The sequence below is a fragment of the Solea solea genome, chromosome 12 (assembly GCF_958295425.1).
Source record: "Solea solea chromosome 12, fSolSol10.1, whole genome shotgun sequence".
NCBI classification, from domain to species: domain Eukaryota; kingdom Metazoa; phylum Chordata; class Actinopteri; order Pleuronectiformes; family Soleidae; genus Solea; species Solea solea.
The window spans coordinates 14,134,748-14,155,144 of record NC_081145.1 but is presented as its reverse complement, the minus strand read 5'-3'; the positions used below and the strand labels follow the sequence as shown (position 1 = coordinate 14,155,144).

The following is a 20,397-nucleotide window of genomic DNA, read 5'->3' as shown; positions in this document are numbered from 1 at the left end:
TTTCACTGGATTGGCATAGTTTTCCTATTTGTTGACAATGTTCATAATTTCTTTCCAAATCAAACCCTTGCAGAATGTAGGTAGAAACATGGTTTTATTTAAAATATATAAAATGGTCAATTGTTATTTGCTGCTCTGTCTGGTAACTCTGCTGCTCCGCCTCTGTGACCCTGCAACAAAATGGATTTGTATATTTTTACTCTTTCGATATTACGATAATGGACTTTCTTTTTCATTTAGAGAGAATAGCAAAAGCCCACCTTCTGTTGACTCAACACTGCTGCTCTTCCGGCTACGTGCAGTCGAACTTATTTCACGCCGAGGCCTGTTTACTTTTGCAGGCTGTATCCTCTTGGGCCTGGCTTCCTTTGAACAGACGACCTTGTCTTTCTTTGGTGTATTGGTCACAATTTCCTTTTTCACCTCCTTTTTCTTTGCGGTGCCTTCAGAGCGACTCCTGGCCAACTAATGAAATCAAACCAGTTTTAAGAGTTACAGCTTTTGAGATTATTATAGTCCAAGCATAGAAAGACTATGAATCTACAAGTACCTTTTTCTTGTTTGTGTAATCGTGGTCGTCGTCTGTCTTTGTTCTCTTTTTTGCCTTCTTTGACTTTGAATCTACAGGGATGACATGGAAGTTAGATTGTTGTCAGGTATATCTCAGCTCAGATTCTTAGTAATGTACTCAAAGTATTTCATACCTTTAGGTGCCATGGGGCCTGGATCGCCCTTAAATTAGAATGGTACAGTTATTATTAGTGACATAAAAGAAATCATAATCCAGAGATAAAAATACAGAAATCTCCTTTAACTCACTGTGAACCACATAGTTCTGCCATTGTGATCTCGGATGGACTTCATTCCATCCACATAGTAACACTTAAGCCACGCCTTAAAGTCAGAGTAGTCTGCCTTCTCGGGGTCATAGCCCTTTCCACCTAAAACCAAGAAAGCATTTAACTGGCAAATGAAGCCGCGTCATCTCCACAGACTAACAAACTCTTTGAGTTGAGTTTTACAATAAACCTGCAAACAAACGCATGATGGCCTACCTAGGTGCACCACCTCCAGTGGTACTGTATGACAGAGTCTGAGCAGGTCGCCCATCTCCTCTTTCACCACTTTCCTTTTTGTTGTGTCTGATGTCTTGAGTAAAGATGCAGAGAATTTGTGTTAGAAAATGGAAATTGATAATGTTTTAAGTGTCTGATAATCTCAAAAATGTGTCAGTCTCACCTTCGAGTGCTCGATCTCTTGTTTCACATGCTTGTCACTTTCGTATACATCTTCTGAATCAAGGCCTTCCAGGGCGGTCCTGGCTGACACGAAGGGCGGAATGTTCAACCTTGAAAGAGGAAGACAATGGACCTTGTTCTCTTGTAAAACAAAAAGACTCTGTCTTCAGTGTCTGAATCATAATAGCACTCCCACACCATGAGTGGTGAAAGAATTCATTCATTTATTCATTTCTTATCCGAGGGATACCGACCTTGAGAGAATTGAGAGTTTTCAAGCAGTAACAGTGGTATTCGGGAATATCAAGATCATTTATAGTTCAACCATCATTCCTCACATAAACCAGCAATAAAACAACTCTAAATCTGCCAGTACCATGCTGCCAAACATATGCATGTGCCTGCCTGTGGTTTCTTTCAACCGCTAACCTTCCAGCTGCATATGTTTCATCTTCAGAAATATTTATTTTTTTCACCATTAAGGATGCACTTCTTTTCTAGTGCTGATTCTTTAAGCACGTTCACCTCACAGCAAGAAAGTTATTGGTTTGAAACCCAGTTTGACTGGAGCCTCTCTCAGCTGTTAACGTGTTCTTCTGTCTCCATGGGATTTCACCAGGTATGTTCTGCAGCCAAATGACTTACAGATAAGGGTTAGGGTCATCATCATTTGTCAAACATATTATGATGACAGGGTGACACTTTCAGCCCTTGAACATGTATAATAATTTCAATAAGATACAGCAGAATCATCTGTAAATAAACGTATCTACAGCAGTATGTTTTAACTGGATTGTTGCACCTGAGCTGATTTTTTGAACAACCTTCCCTAAAAGTGTCAATAGTGTATCCATGCATTTCTAATACAGAACCTTTGCATGTTTCTGTGTGTTAGTCACCTGTAAAGGATTTCAGCCCTCAAGTAGTTGCCGATGCCATTGAAGTATTTCTGATTGAGGAGAACTTCACAGATGGGCCTGTCAAAGGCTCGGTCAGACAGATGAGACACAACATTCTCCCTGCAAAAATAATTAACATGTCAGTGTGGCAGTGATACTGATTGAAAAGGGGGGGCACTCAGAATGTGACACACAGAATTACTAACCTGAAGCTTTTGTAATCGAACATGATGCAGGGCCCTCTGACAGGCTGCCATGTCCCATTGGGCTGCCAGCTGCCAAACCTACGTGTATCCACAAAGCTCAGCACTCTGCAGGGCTTCTCTTTGGAATGAAAACGCAAATGGGCATGTTTGGGAACCTCATCTTCTGAGGTGAAGCGGAAATAACCTGACATCCCAAAACGAAAGACGATGTCCATGGGTTGGTCTGCCTGTCCTGCTTTCACCCTCTGTTTAGGAGCATCACTCTTGATGGGCGTCAGCGTGAGCTTTACTTCCTTCCCTCTGGAAGCAGCTGTGATGCGGTAGGCCTCACAGGTGAAGGGCACATCAGGACTTTTGCTGACCTCAGATTTTCTGACTGGTCCAGTAAAAACCACTCCATCGCACATTTTGTTCACGTAGAGGCTGGCGAGGTGGAGCTCTGGTCCCTCAGGCATTTTTGTTGGACGAGATGAAGGTTACAGCTGCACAAAATAAAAGTGTCTGAGTCAAGGCTGACACATCCAGGACCATAGCTGGCATTAACAACACTTAATGTAGGCAGAACTGTTGGTGCTATTGCTCATTAATGTAATTTTAACATTTCACATAAATCCTCACTGGGCTCTCTTTACAGCCTTACAACTATATCTGAAGTGTCACAAGAGGCTTTGATCAATAACTCAGGTACTCCCATCATGCTGCAAGGAAACTTAAAAATGAGAACAAGACATACAAATAAAAACACAACAAAATGTGTATCAATATGGGCAGAGCTGAAATGGAGAGATTGGCTTGAGTCTGTGTGCTCATCTGATTAGAACATAGACCAGTGATATCAAAATGTAAGTATTATAACAACCTTCTGATGAATAGGCTAAGAGCTGCACAATGTCTAACGAAAGAAAAAAAGGAACTGTTATGATTATTTTGGGTGAACATAATTCCCAAAAAACTAAGACCCCAAACACATCAATACACTATAGTGACAAAGATGTTGTTTTTCTTTGTTTGTGTAGTAAGCTTCCACTTCAAAATGTGAAACACACGTGCTGACTGGTTTGTCCCTTTGGGCTACTGTAGAAATAGTGCAGCAAAAGATGGCAGCCACTGTAAAGCAAGGTCCTTGTGTAAAGTACATGTAAAAGGCCCATTCTAAGGCTGCAAACAAACCAAACAACTTTGTGTCACAGCAACTATATACAAACATGTCCCACATGTTTAAAAAAATGTTTAAACCCCCAAATGCTACACCCTGAACCTTAAATGAATACACTTCTCTGTTCTAAACCCCCACCCCCACTCTGCTTTGTCTTCTAAATGTGTTACTATTCAACACATAACAATATATACGTTTTCTACAACACATTCTTTCACATTGGCTCAACAAAACTTTACTGCTCAGACGAAAGTGTACACAAAAAGCCAACGCTCACAGCTGTAGCCCAAACACAGACCATGTGTTTGTATGTTTGACCATGTGACTCTGTGAGTCTGTGTGTGTTCATCCAGTGCCCAAACCACATCAAGGAAACCGAGTCTGGGTTTGGATTTAAAGAAAACAAAATAGGAAACAGACCTCACCTTTGGTCAAATTACACATATATCCAGCTGGTCGAACTGCTCATCCTCCCAAACCTCACACGGAATGATCATGGCAGTGACCAAAAAGCTTTACACAACACGCGTGTTGTCGAAGACGTTGTGTAACAAGAAAATTCAACGATTTATTCAGCCGGAAGTGGCGCGAGATCTCCATGATTTTCGTACTCGTAATTTGAGGCCAAACAACGACTTCTCCCGTCTATGACATATTAACAAACATAAATTACAAACAATAAAAACGTTTCTCTGGTAAACCATGGAAACAAACAAACACGCGAGGGTGCTGCTCGATGCATGATGGGAGATGTAGACATTCTGAAACCGGAAACAGGAAACGATCATGGCAGTGGTTGATATTTGTTATCGTAACCATTTTTAATTCCAAACGTACGGGCCATTGAGAGTGAACAACCTTTTTCGAAAATTCGCACTGCAAAATCTAACATAAAACTCTAACAAAGATAATGCATAGGAAAAATTATACATGATACTGAATTTACAAAACAGCAACAGCAAACATCAGGTGGACAGGAAACAGTCAAGAAAAGCACATGCATTGAAATGAACACTACACAGCTACATTTAAAGTGTTTAAATTGATATAATACTAATATAAATAATGGTAATTATAATAAATCGTTATGTATTAGTATATGAAGACAACACACACAAATCGACAGCATTCAAATTTAATAAAAAAAGTAACATGATATGTATTATTTTACAAAACAGTGATCTATTGATCGATTTGTCTTCAGTGACAAATCACTTTGTACAGAAAAATCCACACAAGATGATTAATCCAACACAAGTTACATTAATGGCACTTTCAGCAGTCTCTCCGTTGATATTTTTTCAAGCTCTTGTTCAGACACCGAAGTCAGACTTCATTGTAATGCATTCATCATGGTCTGGCCTTGTTTTAGCTCTGTAGCAAATAAACGAGAGTGGTTTATCACAACATCATTTAAGCAAGTGAAAGCCATTTGAAAAAAGAGACTGAAAAATGCATGATTCAACAAGATCCAAAACTGACCTGCAAGCAAGACTCTGAATTTGTCAGCAGAAACTGAAACAACCTTTGTCTCACTGGCACCTGACTCTGCTCCTTTTAGCTGGAGTTTCAGCTGAATCACTGGTTCATTCACCTCTCTCAGCTCACTCGAGCTCAGAGTGTAATCGACGCGCCATGATACATCCTCAAGCTGTCCCACTAGAATGCATTACAGAGCAGAATCAATGGCTGCTTCAGTCACAAATGGACATTGCTCATCATCTGTCTTTATTTTCCTTTCCTGTAACAAGGGCAGTACAGACAGTAATACTTACATCTTAGACTCGTCTCTCTTAGTTTGTCTTGCAGAGCAGAGTGCTTGTCTTCATATGATTTGCAGAGCCCTGTTGTGTGTTCTAAAAGCACAGGAGTGTCAAGAATGGTCAAGATTAATATGAAGCAAAGTCACATAAAAGGCACCAAGTCTTAAGTTATATAAATAAAGAAAATCTCAAGCTGGCAGACAGTCAAATGTGGATGTTATACAATTCTGCACACTGCCCTCCCCACCTTCAAGATCAAACTGGACATTGTTCCCTTCAACACCAGCTGGAACATAAGTTTTACCACATATCATTTACACAATAGAAAATGATACGGTGCAATAAGCTTTAACAATAAAACAATAGGCGCAGCTGGTAACATGGACTCCCATGGCTATGACCAAGGGCATATTTCCAGATGAGGATATTTACACAATATATCTATCTATCTATCTATCTATCAGGTTTTTGTGAAATGAGGCAATTGCTGATCACAGCCTGTTCATACCAAACAGAAAGTCCAGGAGACAAACCTTTAGGAAGACCGAGCTGCTGCAGCTCACTGGACAGAGATTCACTGTCGACATCATGCTTTGCTGCACTGGATAATATGAAGCTGAGCACTGCCACACTGGCTTTGATATCTCCACTCTCTGCAAAATGGATTAGTCATAATGCACGTTATGTTACAAGCATTACAAAGCAAGACAGAACCAAAAGAACATTCGTTATTTTATCTTATTATATAAGAACAACTTTGAACAACTTGTACTGCATGACTATAAAACAGTTAATATTGTATTAAAAAGTAGTTTTCTGTTGACTTCCAACATTAAAACAGAAAGAAAATATTAGGGCGTATACATTATTACACCCAAAGCTACCCTAAATTAACAGCATTGGTAATTATCAAAATATTTTTTTATGTTTCTTTAATGTTAATATACCAGTATGTAGACGCTCTTTATCCTAATGACATATATTTAATGCTAAAATATAATTATTATTGTTATCCATGAATTTTCAAATTTACTGTTTTACAAAAAATGGAGAAAAGTAAAGTACATTAATATTTCTTGATTGAGATGTTGAATTAAGATAAGATAAACTTCATTTATCACTCATTGGGGAAATTCACTCATTACAAGCATTTGAAAGATTTTTATGTTTTGGCATTTTATGACAGGTGGTCTAATGAATTTGTTAAGCACTGTATATCTGCTCTTGTAACTCAACTCAAGTTTGATTTTGAATGCAATACTTCTGTAATGGAGAACCTATATACTGGAGTTCGGGACCAAGTCAGAATTAAAGACGATAAAATACAACATAACGTAACAATAATAAGCAGTTAATACTAAAGTCCAGGTAAAAGGCTTAAATGCACTTTATTAAATCTTATTAATTTGTCTTACTGAAGATCTGATAAAATGCAGAGAGACAGGTGAAGGGGCACTTACCAAACTTCGCATCGGCAGTAAGCTTTGCAACTTTGTCATACTGTAAAACAGAGAAAGACACTGATCAGTGTGGTTTCAGTGAAAATAATAGTGTATGAGATGAATTATTATAAATTAAACTCTTACATCTATTCCCTCTCCAAGCAAATCCTTAAGCACTTGAGCACACAGGAGTTTCATCTTGACACTTGACTGCCAAAAATGACATTCAACATTATATATATATATAAAAATATATAACTCCTCCATAGTGTTATAATGAACATGTGCAAGACCAGTGGAACTACTCACAATTTTTGCTAGTGTACTAATTTCTGCGAGTACCCAGTCCGGACAGTCCAGATCCCCACAGAAACGGAACCGCTACAACAGAAAGCACATCATATATTAACTGTACAGCGTCAGTGGCAACAAACGTCGGCGTTTACATTAGCCAGTGGCTGCAAATAGGCTACTAGCTTTAGCCTACGATCTTAACCTGTAAGCCGGACAAAATATTGACACAGCCGAGTCACATTGGTAAGTAACACACTCATACATCACGAAAACAGCATGTCCCCTAAATAATCTTAGTCCCACATCAGTAAACTTGTGCTAAAAATTCGATAATTGGATGTGTTTACCATGACTACGAGTCAGCTGAGCAGAGACAAACGGAACAGGAAGAAGTTTCTTCTGATTGGAGAAGTGAGGGAAGGGGCGTGTTTTTTTCCCCCGCACAAACTTTATTGATAACAAATATGCAGCACAGCACAGCATATAGGCCGTTTCTCAATACTTTTATATATGAAATACTTTTAGTAAATGCATATATATGTTGTTATTATTTTTACATTTTAAATATTTAACTTCATTTATTAATTTATTTCTATTAAAATATACAATACAAATAATACAATGTGGAAAATAGATATATTACAGCATTGTAGAGTAGTATATATATATATATATGTATGACATATATGTACGTGTACAAATATATACTACTCTACATACTATACTATACATATCTAATATTTACATATTATATTTAAATACAGATACAATGACCGTGCGACTTTAATATAAATCTAACATTCAAAGTTAAAATAAATAAAACATTAACAATATACAAACCTTCAAACTGTCAGGTCAAAACGTTTCCATTAAAAACAAAATAACACGTCAACAACAAATCTATGGATCACACCGAGCATCTAATGACAGCGATGTCTGAGCCAGCGGATCATTTCATCAGGACAGGCCAAGGTAACGTTGCTCTGTGCCGGGCACAGTGAGCGCCGAGCGTCCGCAGAGGCGGAGCTTATCACCTCTGACAAACGTCGCTGCCAAACTATAAATACGTCATATCTTAATACACAAACCACATGTTTGAATTCTAAATGACTCATTTCTCGCCTCAAATGATGTTAAAACTTTGTTCCGGGACACAGAAAAATATTTATTTCAGATTTATATTTCTATTATTTGCAGCTATGCTCCGCCGAAATGTATTCTGGGATACATGGCCATCGCAAGTACGCTTAAGTCACCTCCGATGCATACTTGGTAAAAATGGGCGGAGCGAGAACACTTCCGGGTTTGAGAACCGTCCTCGCTGTTCGCTTACTTGAGAATTGGAACGGAACTGGGACTGAGGCTGATGACGTGTTCACAAGTACGGGAGTAAGCAAGTACGCACAAGTACGCACAAGTATGGATATTGAGAAACAGCCATAGTCCTTGTATAGAACAGTCGGAAACTGTTACAGTAATGTATGACTGGAAACTATTACAAAAACAAATACTGCATAAAACTGCACAAAAATGAGAAACTAAAAAAAACCGAAAAGAGAAGTGAACATAAATAATCGTTCCACTCATATAGACATCCTGGGGGAAGTCACATATTTAGGCTTTACAAAAAAATGTACAAAAAGTGTTTTTGTGTGTTCTTCGTATGTGTTGTAGAGTCAAAGTAATGAGTATTTCATATCGAATCTTTAGTAGTGATATAAAGTAGCAATAATTGTGCAGAAGTTACAAAATAAAATAGACCGTTTTTCTTTAATTTTTCTTACTTTGGATTTAAAACAGTTTGTTGGTGATTTTTTTTTTTCAAGGTTGTGCTGAAAAAAGCACATAAGATATTGATATTGCATATTCTTATAGTTTAAACATAGTGGAACAAAGATAAATCAGCCTAAATGCTCTGTGTTCTTAGGGTTTTAACTAGAAATGTTGTCTTCTTTTTATGATCAAATGTATTTGATCATAAAATACCATTGGTGATTGCATGTTCGTTAACATTATGCCTTATGACCTAAGGCTACAAAACTCTCCGATTCACTGCTGCTGCCTCTGTTACACTGAACCTTTAAACTATTCCCAAAAGAAAGTTGTCCAGTGCATCAAAAGACTGGGCGTCTGCACTGAAACAACAGAGCTTCATGCAGACCACCTGAATAATCCCTGACTCAACGCTGACGTTGTCAGCAGGTGGACAAACCTCACCTCCACTAAAATTCTAGCTCGGCTTTGGGTGAACATTGTAGGATCTTTTTGCTTTCATTCCCGAGGGGAAAAAAAATCACCGTTTTTCAGGAGAAGAATAGTGCTTACAGCAGCTGCGGGTGTGGATGGAGGAGGAGGAGGAGGAGGAGTTGGGTTTTTTCTGCGCTATCCGTGCTCATATTAAATCGGCTCGCGAGCTGCCTGTTTATATCACGGCTGGAAATCACAAGTGCTCAAAAATAATGGGATTTATATGGATTTATAGTTTCCTTCCTGGATTACAGCTGGCCCTCAGTGTTAATATGGAGGATGCACCGACTCTTGGACGTGATTCTCCACGGCTTCTGAGCCTAGGTATTAATGCACCTCTCAATTCAGCTGTTTTAGACAGAGATTGTTCACATTGTTACGTTACTGTTGTGTAGCTGCCGTTGCAAAGGGACTCCTGTTTTCAAATTCTATTAAGTTCTGATAACAATGACCTGCCTTTCCTCTTTCAAAGGAAAACGCAGCTCACACTGATTGTTGACCCCTTGATGTTTCACTGGCATTGTTCAGGCTGAAACTTCAAACAATTTTAATGTTAATTCGCCTTATTTTTATTTTTTTTGCCCTCAGGTACAGTTAGGGTTGGGTTTGAACACCCTTACAACCAGAAACACAGTGTGTTCTACTTTGATGAAGACTCTGGAGAGATGTTTGTTGGAGTTAATGACCTTCTAATCAAACTGGACAGGGATGATCATCATGTCATAGAGGTTTGTGGTTTTTATTTGAACATTGTTTATGATACAGGCTGTGTGTACCTGTCTGAGTACCTAATACATAATTCATAACTTGATCTTGATTACAGTAAGACAGTGCAGCTGAGCATACAGTAACAGATGGCCTCCATAGCATTGTTCAGTCAGTGCCCACTGACAGCTGTGAAAGCAACCTATTATGTGGTTTCAAGCTGGTGATGAACACATGAACCCGTGACATACAATCTAATATACACCGAGTTTCATTGTTGTCCTTTAGATTATAGCAAGTGACAGCTCAGACTGTAAGACGTCACTTAAATCTTCATTTGACCGATGGATAACGGTCTGTGGCAGGAGCAGTCAAAGTGCGTCAGTAGACTCATTAGTGAAGAACGTAAGAAAGTAAACCTGAGGAAAAATCCAAGACGGCTGCCAGGTTTCTTTTCATTCTTATCTGTTCTTTTTGACAGGTTTGGGCAGGGCAACATTCCATAATGATTAGGAACTTTTAAGGACTGACTAAAATGTTAATTTACTGTTTGTAACTTTAAGGCTGTTTCAATTTGTCCACAAATGGATTTCTCTCACAGAAATATCACCTGAACACGACAGGGCCGCAGTCGTGCGAAAAAACGGTAATTATTATGATTTTTTCATACCTGAAACGGCATTTAAACAAGTTTAATAAACAGACTTGACATCAATAACCTCTGTGTTGTAGAGCACTTGTGAAAATGTCATCACTGCCATTGAGAAGTTTGAGGGCAGCCTGTTCATCTGTGGAACTAATGGACAAAAACCACAGTGTTGGAAACTAGTGAGTGTTTGTTTTACTTGATGTCTCTTTATGCTATTGTAGAAAATGGAGTTGTTATGTCTGTTTTGATTATAAAGCAGGACTAGATGCTATAAAAAAGACTTCATCTGTAAATCCTCGCTATTTTACGAGGATAAACATTTAAATTTAGCCTTTTCTTTTAATTGTAACACTATTCCACATGTCTGTGTGTTTTATTTGGTTGTGAGGGATTGTTGGTTAAAAAGGGCTTTTTACAACAAGGTTAAAACTTGGTTTTTGGCTTAGGGATAGAATTGTGGTTAGTTAGGGTTATAATAAGGACTGGAGTTACTTGAGATGAACTGCAAAGCATTCACAAGTTAATATGAACACGAATTCCACGGCTTCCATTAAAACAAAGTGTAAAATAATGGAGCTTCAAAGCATGCCGTTGTTGAAGTGGCTGCTGATTAAACTTTAATCGAGCAACCCTGTTTTATAATTTAGGCAGGGTGATGGCTGGGTGGTGTTGGGTTTTTTCTCGTCACAGATATCAGATAGAAATACATACTATATATAATATTCTGCCTGTGGTTTCATAGGTTTCATCAACAAACAATCAATCTCATCAAATAGTGAAGAGTTATGATGGGAAAGGCATCTCTCCTCCCTTGTACACGCAGAATTCCCTGACGCTCACTGTAGGTATGTACAGCTTAGTGCACCACTTCTTGCCATATTTTGGAAAGTTTCAATTGTGGCTTACATTTAAATGCCTGTGTCACAACTTTACGTCGTGTGTGACAGCTGAGGTAAGTATAATAAATAATAAATTATTTAACATTTTCTGCTCAATTTCCTGCTATTTTTAGAGGGAGACCTTTATGCTGCAGCACCTATGGATATTGACAGAAGTTCATTGCAATTCAGAAGAAAAGCTGGCAGCAGAAGAAATTTGTGGATGAATGAAAAATTGGTCTTAGGTGAGTTCATGACTGAAATGAGTCACTAATGTAGGATCTTTACTGCACAGTATTAAAATGGGACAGCACACCGCATAAATACAAACATATAAACAGGAACCTACGAGAATTACTTTTACATTACTGTTTACATCATTATGAAGCTTGTCCTGCAACTTTGACCGTCACGTCACATTGTTTAGTATACTCCTCCAGTGCAAAGTACCTACTTTGTTTACCCTGTCCAAGCTTTCCTCATGCTTTGGGCTGACCTTTCATTGTACTGTAAACAGTGTAGTCTTGACAACATTATCCTCCTCTTCTCACAGAGCCCACATTTATTTCTGCGTCCTGGGTGAAACGAGAGGAAGACCCCGACAACGATAAAATTTACATCTTTCTTCGGGAAAAGAACTCAGACCCCAGTCCTGAGGCTGACCCCTGGATATCAAGGGTTGCCAGAGTGTGTAAGGTAATGCTGGACACTCATTCTTTATACACAACATTAGAGACAGTTTAAAACACATTAAGTCACAAATGTCCCTGGCATACCTGCGATATCTGGTGGTGGTAGTCAATATACTTGAGCTCATAAAAAACAGTCAGCATTTTTTTTTAGCTCTTATCAGCGTTTCTCTTGCGTTTCCCACAATAATCCACTTGAGTTTGCAGACAAAATAGATTGAATAAAGGCCACCATCTATCAGACCAGTGTTGACATGAATCTTTGTTTCTTCCAGGAAAAGTCGGTGAAGGTCAGCCACTATTTACATGTTTATCAGTCGAGTGTGATGTGTTGATATGCTCATGTCACTGGTGCAGACTGACATTATGGACTCTATGTAGGAAACTATGTAGGAAATCAAAACTGTACTACAAAACAAAAGGTGATAGAAGGTGATGTGCCATGGTTTTGCAAATGTAACGCCTTAATCCCACGACCTAAACCGAAGAATCACACATGGTCTTCTTTAAATACTCACAGTCAATCATTGTAATTTCACTTTTTGTGGAGAACAAGACTTGCTGAAAGCAGGCGAAAACCTTTTCTTATGTTTTAATTTTTTTTTGTATAATTTTGCAGGTAGATGAAGGCGGATCAAAAAGATTATTGCAAAGCAGGTGGACATCATTTCTCAAAGCCCGTCTTGTTTGTGGATATCCAGAGGAGTCACTGTATTTTAACCATCTCCAGGACATCTACATCATGCACAACAAAGACTGGCACAAGACGAGGGTCTATGCCCTTTTCTCAAGCAGCTGGTTAGTCACTCTCCTTTATAGTCAGTATTGGTATCTAATACTGAGGCAATGCAAAATAGACATTTTTAACTTTAGCCTGTGAGATTTCATCTAGTTTTATAATGAACACTAACGAGGTGGGTTTACCACATGCTTTTTTGAGAAAAAAGGGGCGAAAAAAGGGGGGCTGAATGGATGAATGTGCTATATTCATTCTATAAGGAACGTTTCATCATTTTCATCATATTCACCTAGCAATTTTTAACCTCTTTTGTCCTTTTTTTTTATTTAAAGGAACTCTACAGCAGTTTGCATCTATACTGTGCAAATGATTGAAAACATATTTGAGAACTCAACTTTCAAAGGCTATGACAAAGACATCCCCAACCCGAGACCGGGAACAGTAAGGATTTGTTTCATTATTATGTCACTTTGCAGTCACAGAAACTTGCTCTTTAAGTGTTGACTTCTTGTATAGTGCATTTATTTTGGGCGGTAGAAAAAAGACAGGCATGATGCATATTAATGGGCAGAAACATGGAAACTACACCCATATTACATGTCCAGTGTTTCCATGTCTAGTTTTAGAGATGAGCCTATTTGTATTCAGTCCTGTTGCTAAGGAACTAAAGGGGCCCATAAACATAAATCTGCAGAATATCTACTCTATGCAGCAAAGAATTTAATTATGCACAGATGCGGCGATTACATTCTCTTGTCGGAGAACTTGTTGCTATGTCTTCCAAAGAGAAACACCCATTGTGCCACATGTCTTCATCTTACTACTAGAAGAAAGGATGTCTATATTTTGTCTTTATACAGCTTCAGATGTCTTTGGTGCTGTGCACTTTGATTACTGTTCTGTGTGGTTTTATTTCTTACCTGTGCAGACTGCTTCTGAATAAAAATATTGTTTTCATGTATCTCATATAGTGTGTTAAAGACAGCAAAAGACTCCCACTGGCCACAGTCCATATAGTGAGGGATTACCCAGAAATGACTGACTGGGTTCACTCCATTCGCTCCAAAGCTCCATTTTATATAAGCAGCAACAACTACACCAAGATAGCTGTGGACCAAGTTCTAGGAGCGGACCAGTGCATGTACAACGTCCTGCTTTTAGCCACCGGTAAACTGTCCATTATAGAGACAATCTCAAATATTTCCCTCTATTCCCTCTGCTATTTGTGTCTCACGTTTCCCCCACTGACCATGGATTGTTTAGAATCGCTGTTGGAAACAATGAGCTAAAAATATCGTCCATGTGTAGCCCTCCCAAAATAAAAAGATTCCCAACATTCTGTTTGTGTGGCACTCCCACAGATTCCGGGAAGATCCATAAAGTACTGGAGTCTGGGTCTGAGCCTTTTATCATCTCCGAAGCTCAGGTGTCCAACAGTTCAGCCATACAGTCAATGAAACTTGACTCCAAAAAGGTACCGCTCTGGTGATTTTCTTCAAATGACTGACATTTAAGCAAACATACCTTTTAATTTAGTGTAGTGGAATTGTTGTCCAGTCGATGTAGCTTCCTGTTTTTTAAGTCGCTTTGGATAAAAGTGTCTGCTAAATGCTTGAATGTAAATTAAGGGGCAGAAAGACAGTTAATGACAAGCTGGTGTAAATGATGGTGCATTTAAAGGCTGAGTGAGTGAGCAAACACAGTGCTAAAAGGTGCATCACATTCTGTACCTTGGACATCATTCAAATGCAGGATGTTCCCCTCTACAGTGATAATATTAGTGCTATGTTTGCAGCATACTGCACTGCAGTCAAGGGGACAAACACACAGTCATTGACAATGTAATATTCAAAACAAAAGTAAAAAAGGAGACTTAACAGGAAATTGTGTCTTTGCTTTCCTTTGCTCAGAAAAAGTTAGTCGTGGGTTTCTCAGAGAAAGTCTCCACCGTGGATCTCCAGATGTGCAAGAACTACAACAAGTCCTGTGCTGAGTGTGTTCTGGCCCGGGATCCATACTGTGCCTGGACTAAGTTTGGATGCACACCGACTGTCCCGTAAGCAGAAATGCTGTTCTTAACAAGATTCCTGAGACCACAATGAGAGATAAAACAGTATCTCTCATATTTATTTATTTTTTTTTAAAATAAAGTGTTTTGTTTACAGTGGGGGCATTCAGAATGTCGTGGATGGAACAACAGCAGTGTGCTCTTCATCAGCAGAAGGTAACTAATGATTACACTGTTTCATATTAAACGTTGCTATAGAACCACAAAATGATGGTAATCTATACTGAACATTTTTCTTTCTCTTAGAACAAAAGTTGGTAAATCGGTCCAAACGGGAGATAGAAACATCGTCACCAGGGAGTTTGAGGGCAGTGCATTCAGTTTCCCTCGGTGTCCCCTTCTACCTGACATGTCCTATAGACTCTTACCACGCCGTCTACACATGGGAGCACGGCGGCCAGAGCAGCCCTTGTCTGCAAATGCAGTCAAACTGCCTGCACCTCATTCCAGCAATGGCACGGGACAACTATGGCATCTACGAGTGTGTCTCCATAGAGAGAGACTACTCAAAGGTGGTGAAACAATATCAGCTCGCAGAGCAAATGAACCCAGAGACAAAGAAGAGGGAGAATACTGAGTTTAAACTAAATAATGCATCAGCTGTGGTGTCGCAGATAGTGTTGTGCCTTCTTGGAGTGGCTGTTGCAGTGTTGTGCTAGTGACTACTTAGCCACCAATTATACTGCTTTCTGCAAAATGTAGCATCAACTTTCTCAGACTCTTTGTCTCTTTGCCACAATTCAGGTCAGGATGCAGGCAGCACTAAAGGAAATCCACTGTTCCACCAACAAAGCTCAATGACTCAGACTGGAACACGGAGCTTAAACCCTTTTCAGTGCAGTTTTCTTTGGCAGAGTCACTTTTCAAGTCAAATAGCCAGGTTGGATGGTGGATTTTTAAACAGAAGCCAGCACAGGAAAAGCCTGGTGTGATGGAAGGAGAAAACAAAACAAGTGGCCACCAACAGGATGCAACGTTCATATGAGAGGGCTTTTGATCGTTTGCACCTTGTGTGAAGGGCTGCTATGTTTCTATTAGTGTGTTTCTCTCCTCGAAGACGAGGCAAAAAAAGTGAAGTTAAGTGACGCGATTTAAATTCAACACTCAAACCGAGCTGTGGTCCCCTAAAGGGAAGGGTGAAGGCACCAGAGACCTTCACTCAATGTCCTTGTTTTTCCAGCCCCTCCCTGCATTTAAAGAGTGCCTGGGGAAAATGAAACTGCAATGAACACTGTTAGATGACACAGATACTGCTGCTGCTGTAAGGCACTGAAATACATGTACGTGGCTGTAGCACAAGCAATAAATTCATTAGTCATCGCACATGACACGAAACTGGTTTGAGACTTGAAGTTGAATGGAATGTCTTTGACTTTGTGTCTCACTGGATTTCCTAATTATTACGATATATTTGTAGTATTTATTTCAAGATAGAAATATATAACGTGACACTATTTTGGTTGACTAGTACACTCCACTGATGTCAGCACGAAATGTAGAGGCACAGGTGAGGCTGTAGCAATAAAACACCTGGGTGTAAAAAAAAAGTGAGCTTTATCTGTCAACCTTGTAAGTTGAAAAGTTTGGAAATCAAGTAAGAGAGTCATGGTTGAGATGGTTTGGTCACATACAGAGGAGGGATAGAGGAAAAGGGTAAAAGAGGAAGACCACAGAGAAGGTTCATGGATGTTGTGAAGGTTAGACAGAAGAGGACATAAGAGAGAGGACAAGATGGAGGCAAATGAGCCGCTGTGGTGACCCCTAGAGGGAGAAGCCGAAAGATGAAGTTAACCTCGTAAGATTGGGCACTTTTGCTAACTGTATATTATTTCAGCTTTTCATTGTAAGACACTTTACCTGAAGAAGACATGTAAAAAAACAACAAAGCAACATATTTATGCATATACATAATTTATGTATTTATTCATATTGTATATTTTTTGTCAATAAAAGCAGACACTCCAGGATTGTTTGTTTTTGCATAATGATTTGATATTGAATTTTTTTTAAAAGAGAGCTATATTTAATTTTTCCGGTTCTTCCCCTCTCTCTTCATAGATTGAATTTAATATGGATCATTTGAAGAAAGAATGTTCATTCCTGGTAATGTAGGTCCCTTTACCAGGCATAACACTAAAGACAACCATGTAAGATTCATCATAAGTGTAATCTGCCCTGTTGTGTAGAGCTCCGTCTCAAGTTGCCAAGGATTTGCACAAGGAAGGAGGAAACACGCGCACACGCACTTCACCGCAGGGCCTTCTGTGGAGGAAATCCTGCATTCTAGTACAGATTAAGTAATTCTGAGAATCCTGATGTTTATTTTTGATTTCTTACAGATAGAGTTCAAAGTGATGCATCTACTGCAGTACTAAGTACTACTACTACTCACAAAGTTGCTATGCTGTGTTGTGATAGAGGCCTGTTTGAGTGGGCCGTCCTCTCTTTGGATAAATATTTTTGTTCAGCACATGAAATGACCACTCACGCCATGCAGTAATGAGAGGGAGGTGCCTCTGTTTGTTATGCACAACTGCCTGCTGTGTTTGTGGTTAGCCTGGCGTTAATTAGTATCATGAAGTCTCTGAAAGCTGAAATGACACCTGTGGTTGATTGTCTGCCTGGCTTGTAGTTGAGGTGGAAAAACATGTTAGTGATGGCTCTGCAGATGCTGCAATCTGCACAGTGTGACTCACCACAGCTGTAGGAACAAAAACAACATGCATGGCAACATTTGGTTTTATATCATATTCCCGGATTTGATTTTCCATAGGCCTACTACTTTTAGTATCACTGGAATGTCAGCAGCTCCCATTATAATATCTGATCTTAACTGTGAGCTATTGTGAGTATGTCTTGTGATAAGGGAACAATTCAACCTTGCAAACAGTTCCTGTTGTGTCACTAAGGTCTAATGCTTAGTGGACGGAAGCCAAAATAACCAAAACACTGAACAAAACCATGATCATTCTTTCCTCGGCAAAGAAATCAAAGTCATGGTCAAAACAATAATAATAATAATAGCAATAATAATGATGATGATGATAATAATACAACTTTAACAACAAAGTTAACATGAAATAAAACCACCACAGGTAAATTAAATAGAAATAATGATACAGCCTCAAAACTGAAACAATCTTGTGCTCATTTTGTCTGTAATTCCGTCACCATGACTAATGTTAGATGAAGACAACTGTCAACAACTAGTAACTCCAAAACACAAGCCATTTAATCTTTAATTGGAAACCTCCAGTCTCCAGAAGAAACTGTGAGGATATTTCACTTGACTTTAAAGCAGTACTTCTCAAATAGTGGGGCGGGTGAGGTGTCGGAGATTTCCACCTTCAAATAATTCCTCCAAGGTTATTTTGAAAGTGCATGAACCTGGTGATTGGCACCCCCGTCAAAGCCTGAGTGCATCTGCATCGCCTGCATTGGCACTACAGAACTTTGAGTTTCAAATCAAGACCAAGATGACGACACAAGTACTACAAAATTACTTGACGGCATATGTCACACTTTTTTATTTGGGTTCGAGCACAAGTGCGTAGAACCCTATTGAAACTGAAGGACTGAAGGACTTATTCTTCTTATTATTAGGGTTCGAGCACAGGTGCGTAGAAGTGAGTCAAGGGACCTTCCCTGAACACGTTTACGGACATGCCTTCCACCAAAAAGGAAGTCAGCCATTTTAAACAGGAAGTACTCTCTAACATTGCGCAGGGACACCACTGAAAATAATTAGTACCGCAAGCGGTGAATGAACGGGAGATGAGCTAGAGGCGCGCATGGCGACGTGGGCACACGAAGACTCACGAGCCCACGAGCTCGAACCCGTTCAAAACCGCTTGCGGTACTAGTTTTTAAATGTCTTTGTTCGATATAACACAAATCATTAAAACCAATTCATTTTGTGGACAAAACAAGACATTTGAGAACATCATTTCCAGGTTTGAGAAACAATGATGAACATTTTCTGGTTCAAGGAATCGAAAAAAAATAATTGACTGGTGAATTGATTAGAAAAAAAAAATAAAAAAATCAGCCCCCTTCTCCACAAAAGAATCATCACACAACCAAAATGTCGGTCATCTCTTCTTCCTGTCGAATTCATGACGCACTGGATGCTGAGACTGGAAGAATCGTCTCCTCGCCCCTCTCTCCATCTTGGGTCACCAGTGTTTGCAGCTTCTTTGTCGACCGCTCGGTTGTCCGCACTTGAATGACCACGCAGTCTTTTCTAAACTTTTATAGCTGACATGGGATTGAAACAGTGTCAGTGCTTCAGTCGTGCTCTTGGGAGGTTGTTATGGCTTCAGTTGTCCACCAGATGTCACCATCACTGAAGCGTTGAAGCTTCGAATCTCGGCGCTTCATCAGGCTTCACTTGCCCACCACTACCATTAAGATAACTTGACAAAAGTTACTCACCATTCTGGACGGGCCACCAATCTGGACCAGGTCGAACACGCCATCCTGGAGCGCCTTGCTGCATTTGTATACAGCATCCGACAACCTTTTCGGCGTCTGACGTCACGCTGCGGTAGTTTTCTCTTTTTTCGCTTCTTTTTTTAAAAGTTCCCTCTTTCTTTTTTGAGGTTTTAGGGCGGTTGGTGCATTACCGCCACAAGTTCCCTCCTCCCGGAACAGTTTCAGTAGTTAAGCAGCGACACGTTTTTCGCGTCTTTTTTTTTTTCCGTTCCACGGCTCGTGCAGCTTCTCTTCAAAGTAACACCACGGAACTTTTGCCTGGAGGAAGCTTAAATTAGGAGAGGAGGAGGAAGCAATCAGCGGTCATCAGCTGATTGAAAAACACCTGCGTGAAGACGAACAACGATTTGGTGCATTACCGCCACCATCTGGTATGGAGTGTGGATCGAAATGTTGAATGTTGTTGTAATGTTGTAATGTTGTATTACTTAAAAAGTAAAAAGATAAAATAAATAATAATTATATATATATGTATATATATATATATATATATATATATATATATATATATACATACTACAAAACACAAAAAACAACAACCTATATATGCATACATATACATACACACATCTACCAACTCCAATTCCTCATCAATGTCTCTCAACTTTTTAATCATTACTTCTCTCTCCCTTTGGTATTTCTGACAGTATGTTATAATATGATGAATGGATTTCTCCCGCCCACAGTGATCACATCTGTCTGTATTGTGTTTATTGATGAGAAATAATGTGTTGTTCAATCCTGTAAGGCCAAATCTGATCCTCGATATTATATTTTCCTCTTTCCTGCTTCTTTCCATGTGCCTAGCTGCTCCCACTTTTCTTTGGATACTGTAAAACCATCTTCCTTTCCTCTCCTCCTCCCACTGTTTTTGCCATCTCTCCTTTAGTTTTTGTTTAATGATGCTGTTCATTTCTGTTTTGCTTAATT

The 20,397-nt window shown here is 39.3% G+C and overlaps 3 protein-coding genes across 3 annotated transcripts; 1 reads left to right on the top strand and 2 right to left on the bottom strand.

The window, feature by feature from the left end:
• Positions 1 to 75: 75 nt before the first annotated feature.
• On the bottom strand, positions 76 to 4,260 carry neil1 (nei-like DNA glycosylase 1). The gene is made up of 10 exons (XM_058645599.1): positions 3,925 to 4,260; positions 2,344 to 2,825; positions 2,138 to 2,257; positions 1,240 to 1,348; positions 1,056 to 1,149; positions 820 to 941; positions 705 to 732; positions 551 to 621; positions 261 to 465; positions 76 to 170 (listed from the first exon to the last, which is right to left on the bottom strand). The coding sequence occupies exons 2-10, from the start codon at positions 2,796 to 2,798 to the stop codon at positions 124 to 126; spliced, it is 1,251 nt and encodes a 416-aa protein (XP_058501582.1). The 5' UTR covers positions 2,799 to 2,825; positions 3,925 to 4,260; the 3' UTR covers positions 76 to 123.
• Positions 4,261 to 4,618: 358 nt separating this feature from the next.
• Positions 4,619 to 7,414, bottom strand: commd4 (COMM domain containing 4). Its single transcript, XM_058645600.1, has 8 exons — positions 7,346 to 7,414; positions 7,014 to 7,085; positions 6,849 to 6,914; positions 6,723 to 6,762; positions 5,796 to 5,915; positions 5,275 to 5,355; positions 4,982 to 5,158; positions 4,619 to 4,873 (listed from the first exon to the last, which is right to left on the bottom strand). Exons 1-8 carry the CDS (start codon positions 7,346 to 7,348, stop codon positions 4,833 to 4,835), a joined length of 600 nt encoding a protein of 199 aa, XP_058501583.1. The 5' UTR covers positions 7,349 to 7,414; the 3' UTR covers positions 4,619 to 4,832.
• A 1,971-nt stretch (positions 7,415 to 9,385) lies between these two features.
• sema7a (semaphorin 7A) lies at positions 9,386 to 16,665 on the top strand. Its single transcript, XM_058644391.1, has 14 exons — positions 9,386 to 9,569; positions 9,834 to 9,973; positions 10,552 to 10,596; positions 10,683 to 10,778; positions 11,342 to 11,444; positions 11,612 to 11,722; positions 12,031 to 12,173; positions 12,786 to 12,964; positions 13,238 to 13,346; positions 13,877 to 14,072; positions 14,267 to 14,379; positions 14,816 to 14,961; positions 15,071 to 15,129; positions 15,220 to 16,665. The coding sequence occupies exons 1-14, from the start codon at positions 9,458 to 9,460 to the stop codon at positions 15,630 to 15,632; spliced, it is 1,965 nt and encodes a 654-aa protein (XP_058500374.1). The 5' UTR covers positions 9,386 to 9,457; the 3' UTR covers positions 15,633 to 16,665.
• The last annotated feature ends 3,732 nt before the right edge of the window (positions 16,666 to 20,397 follow it).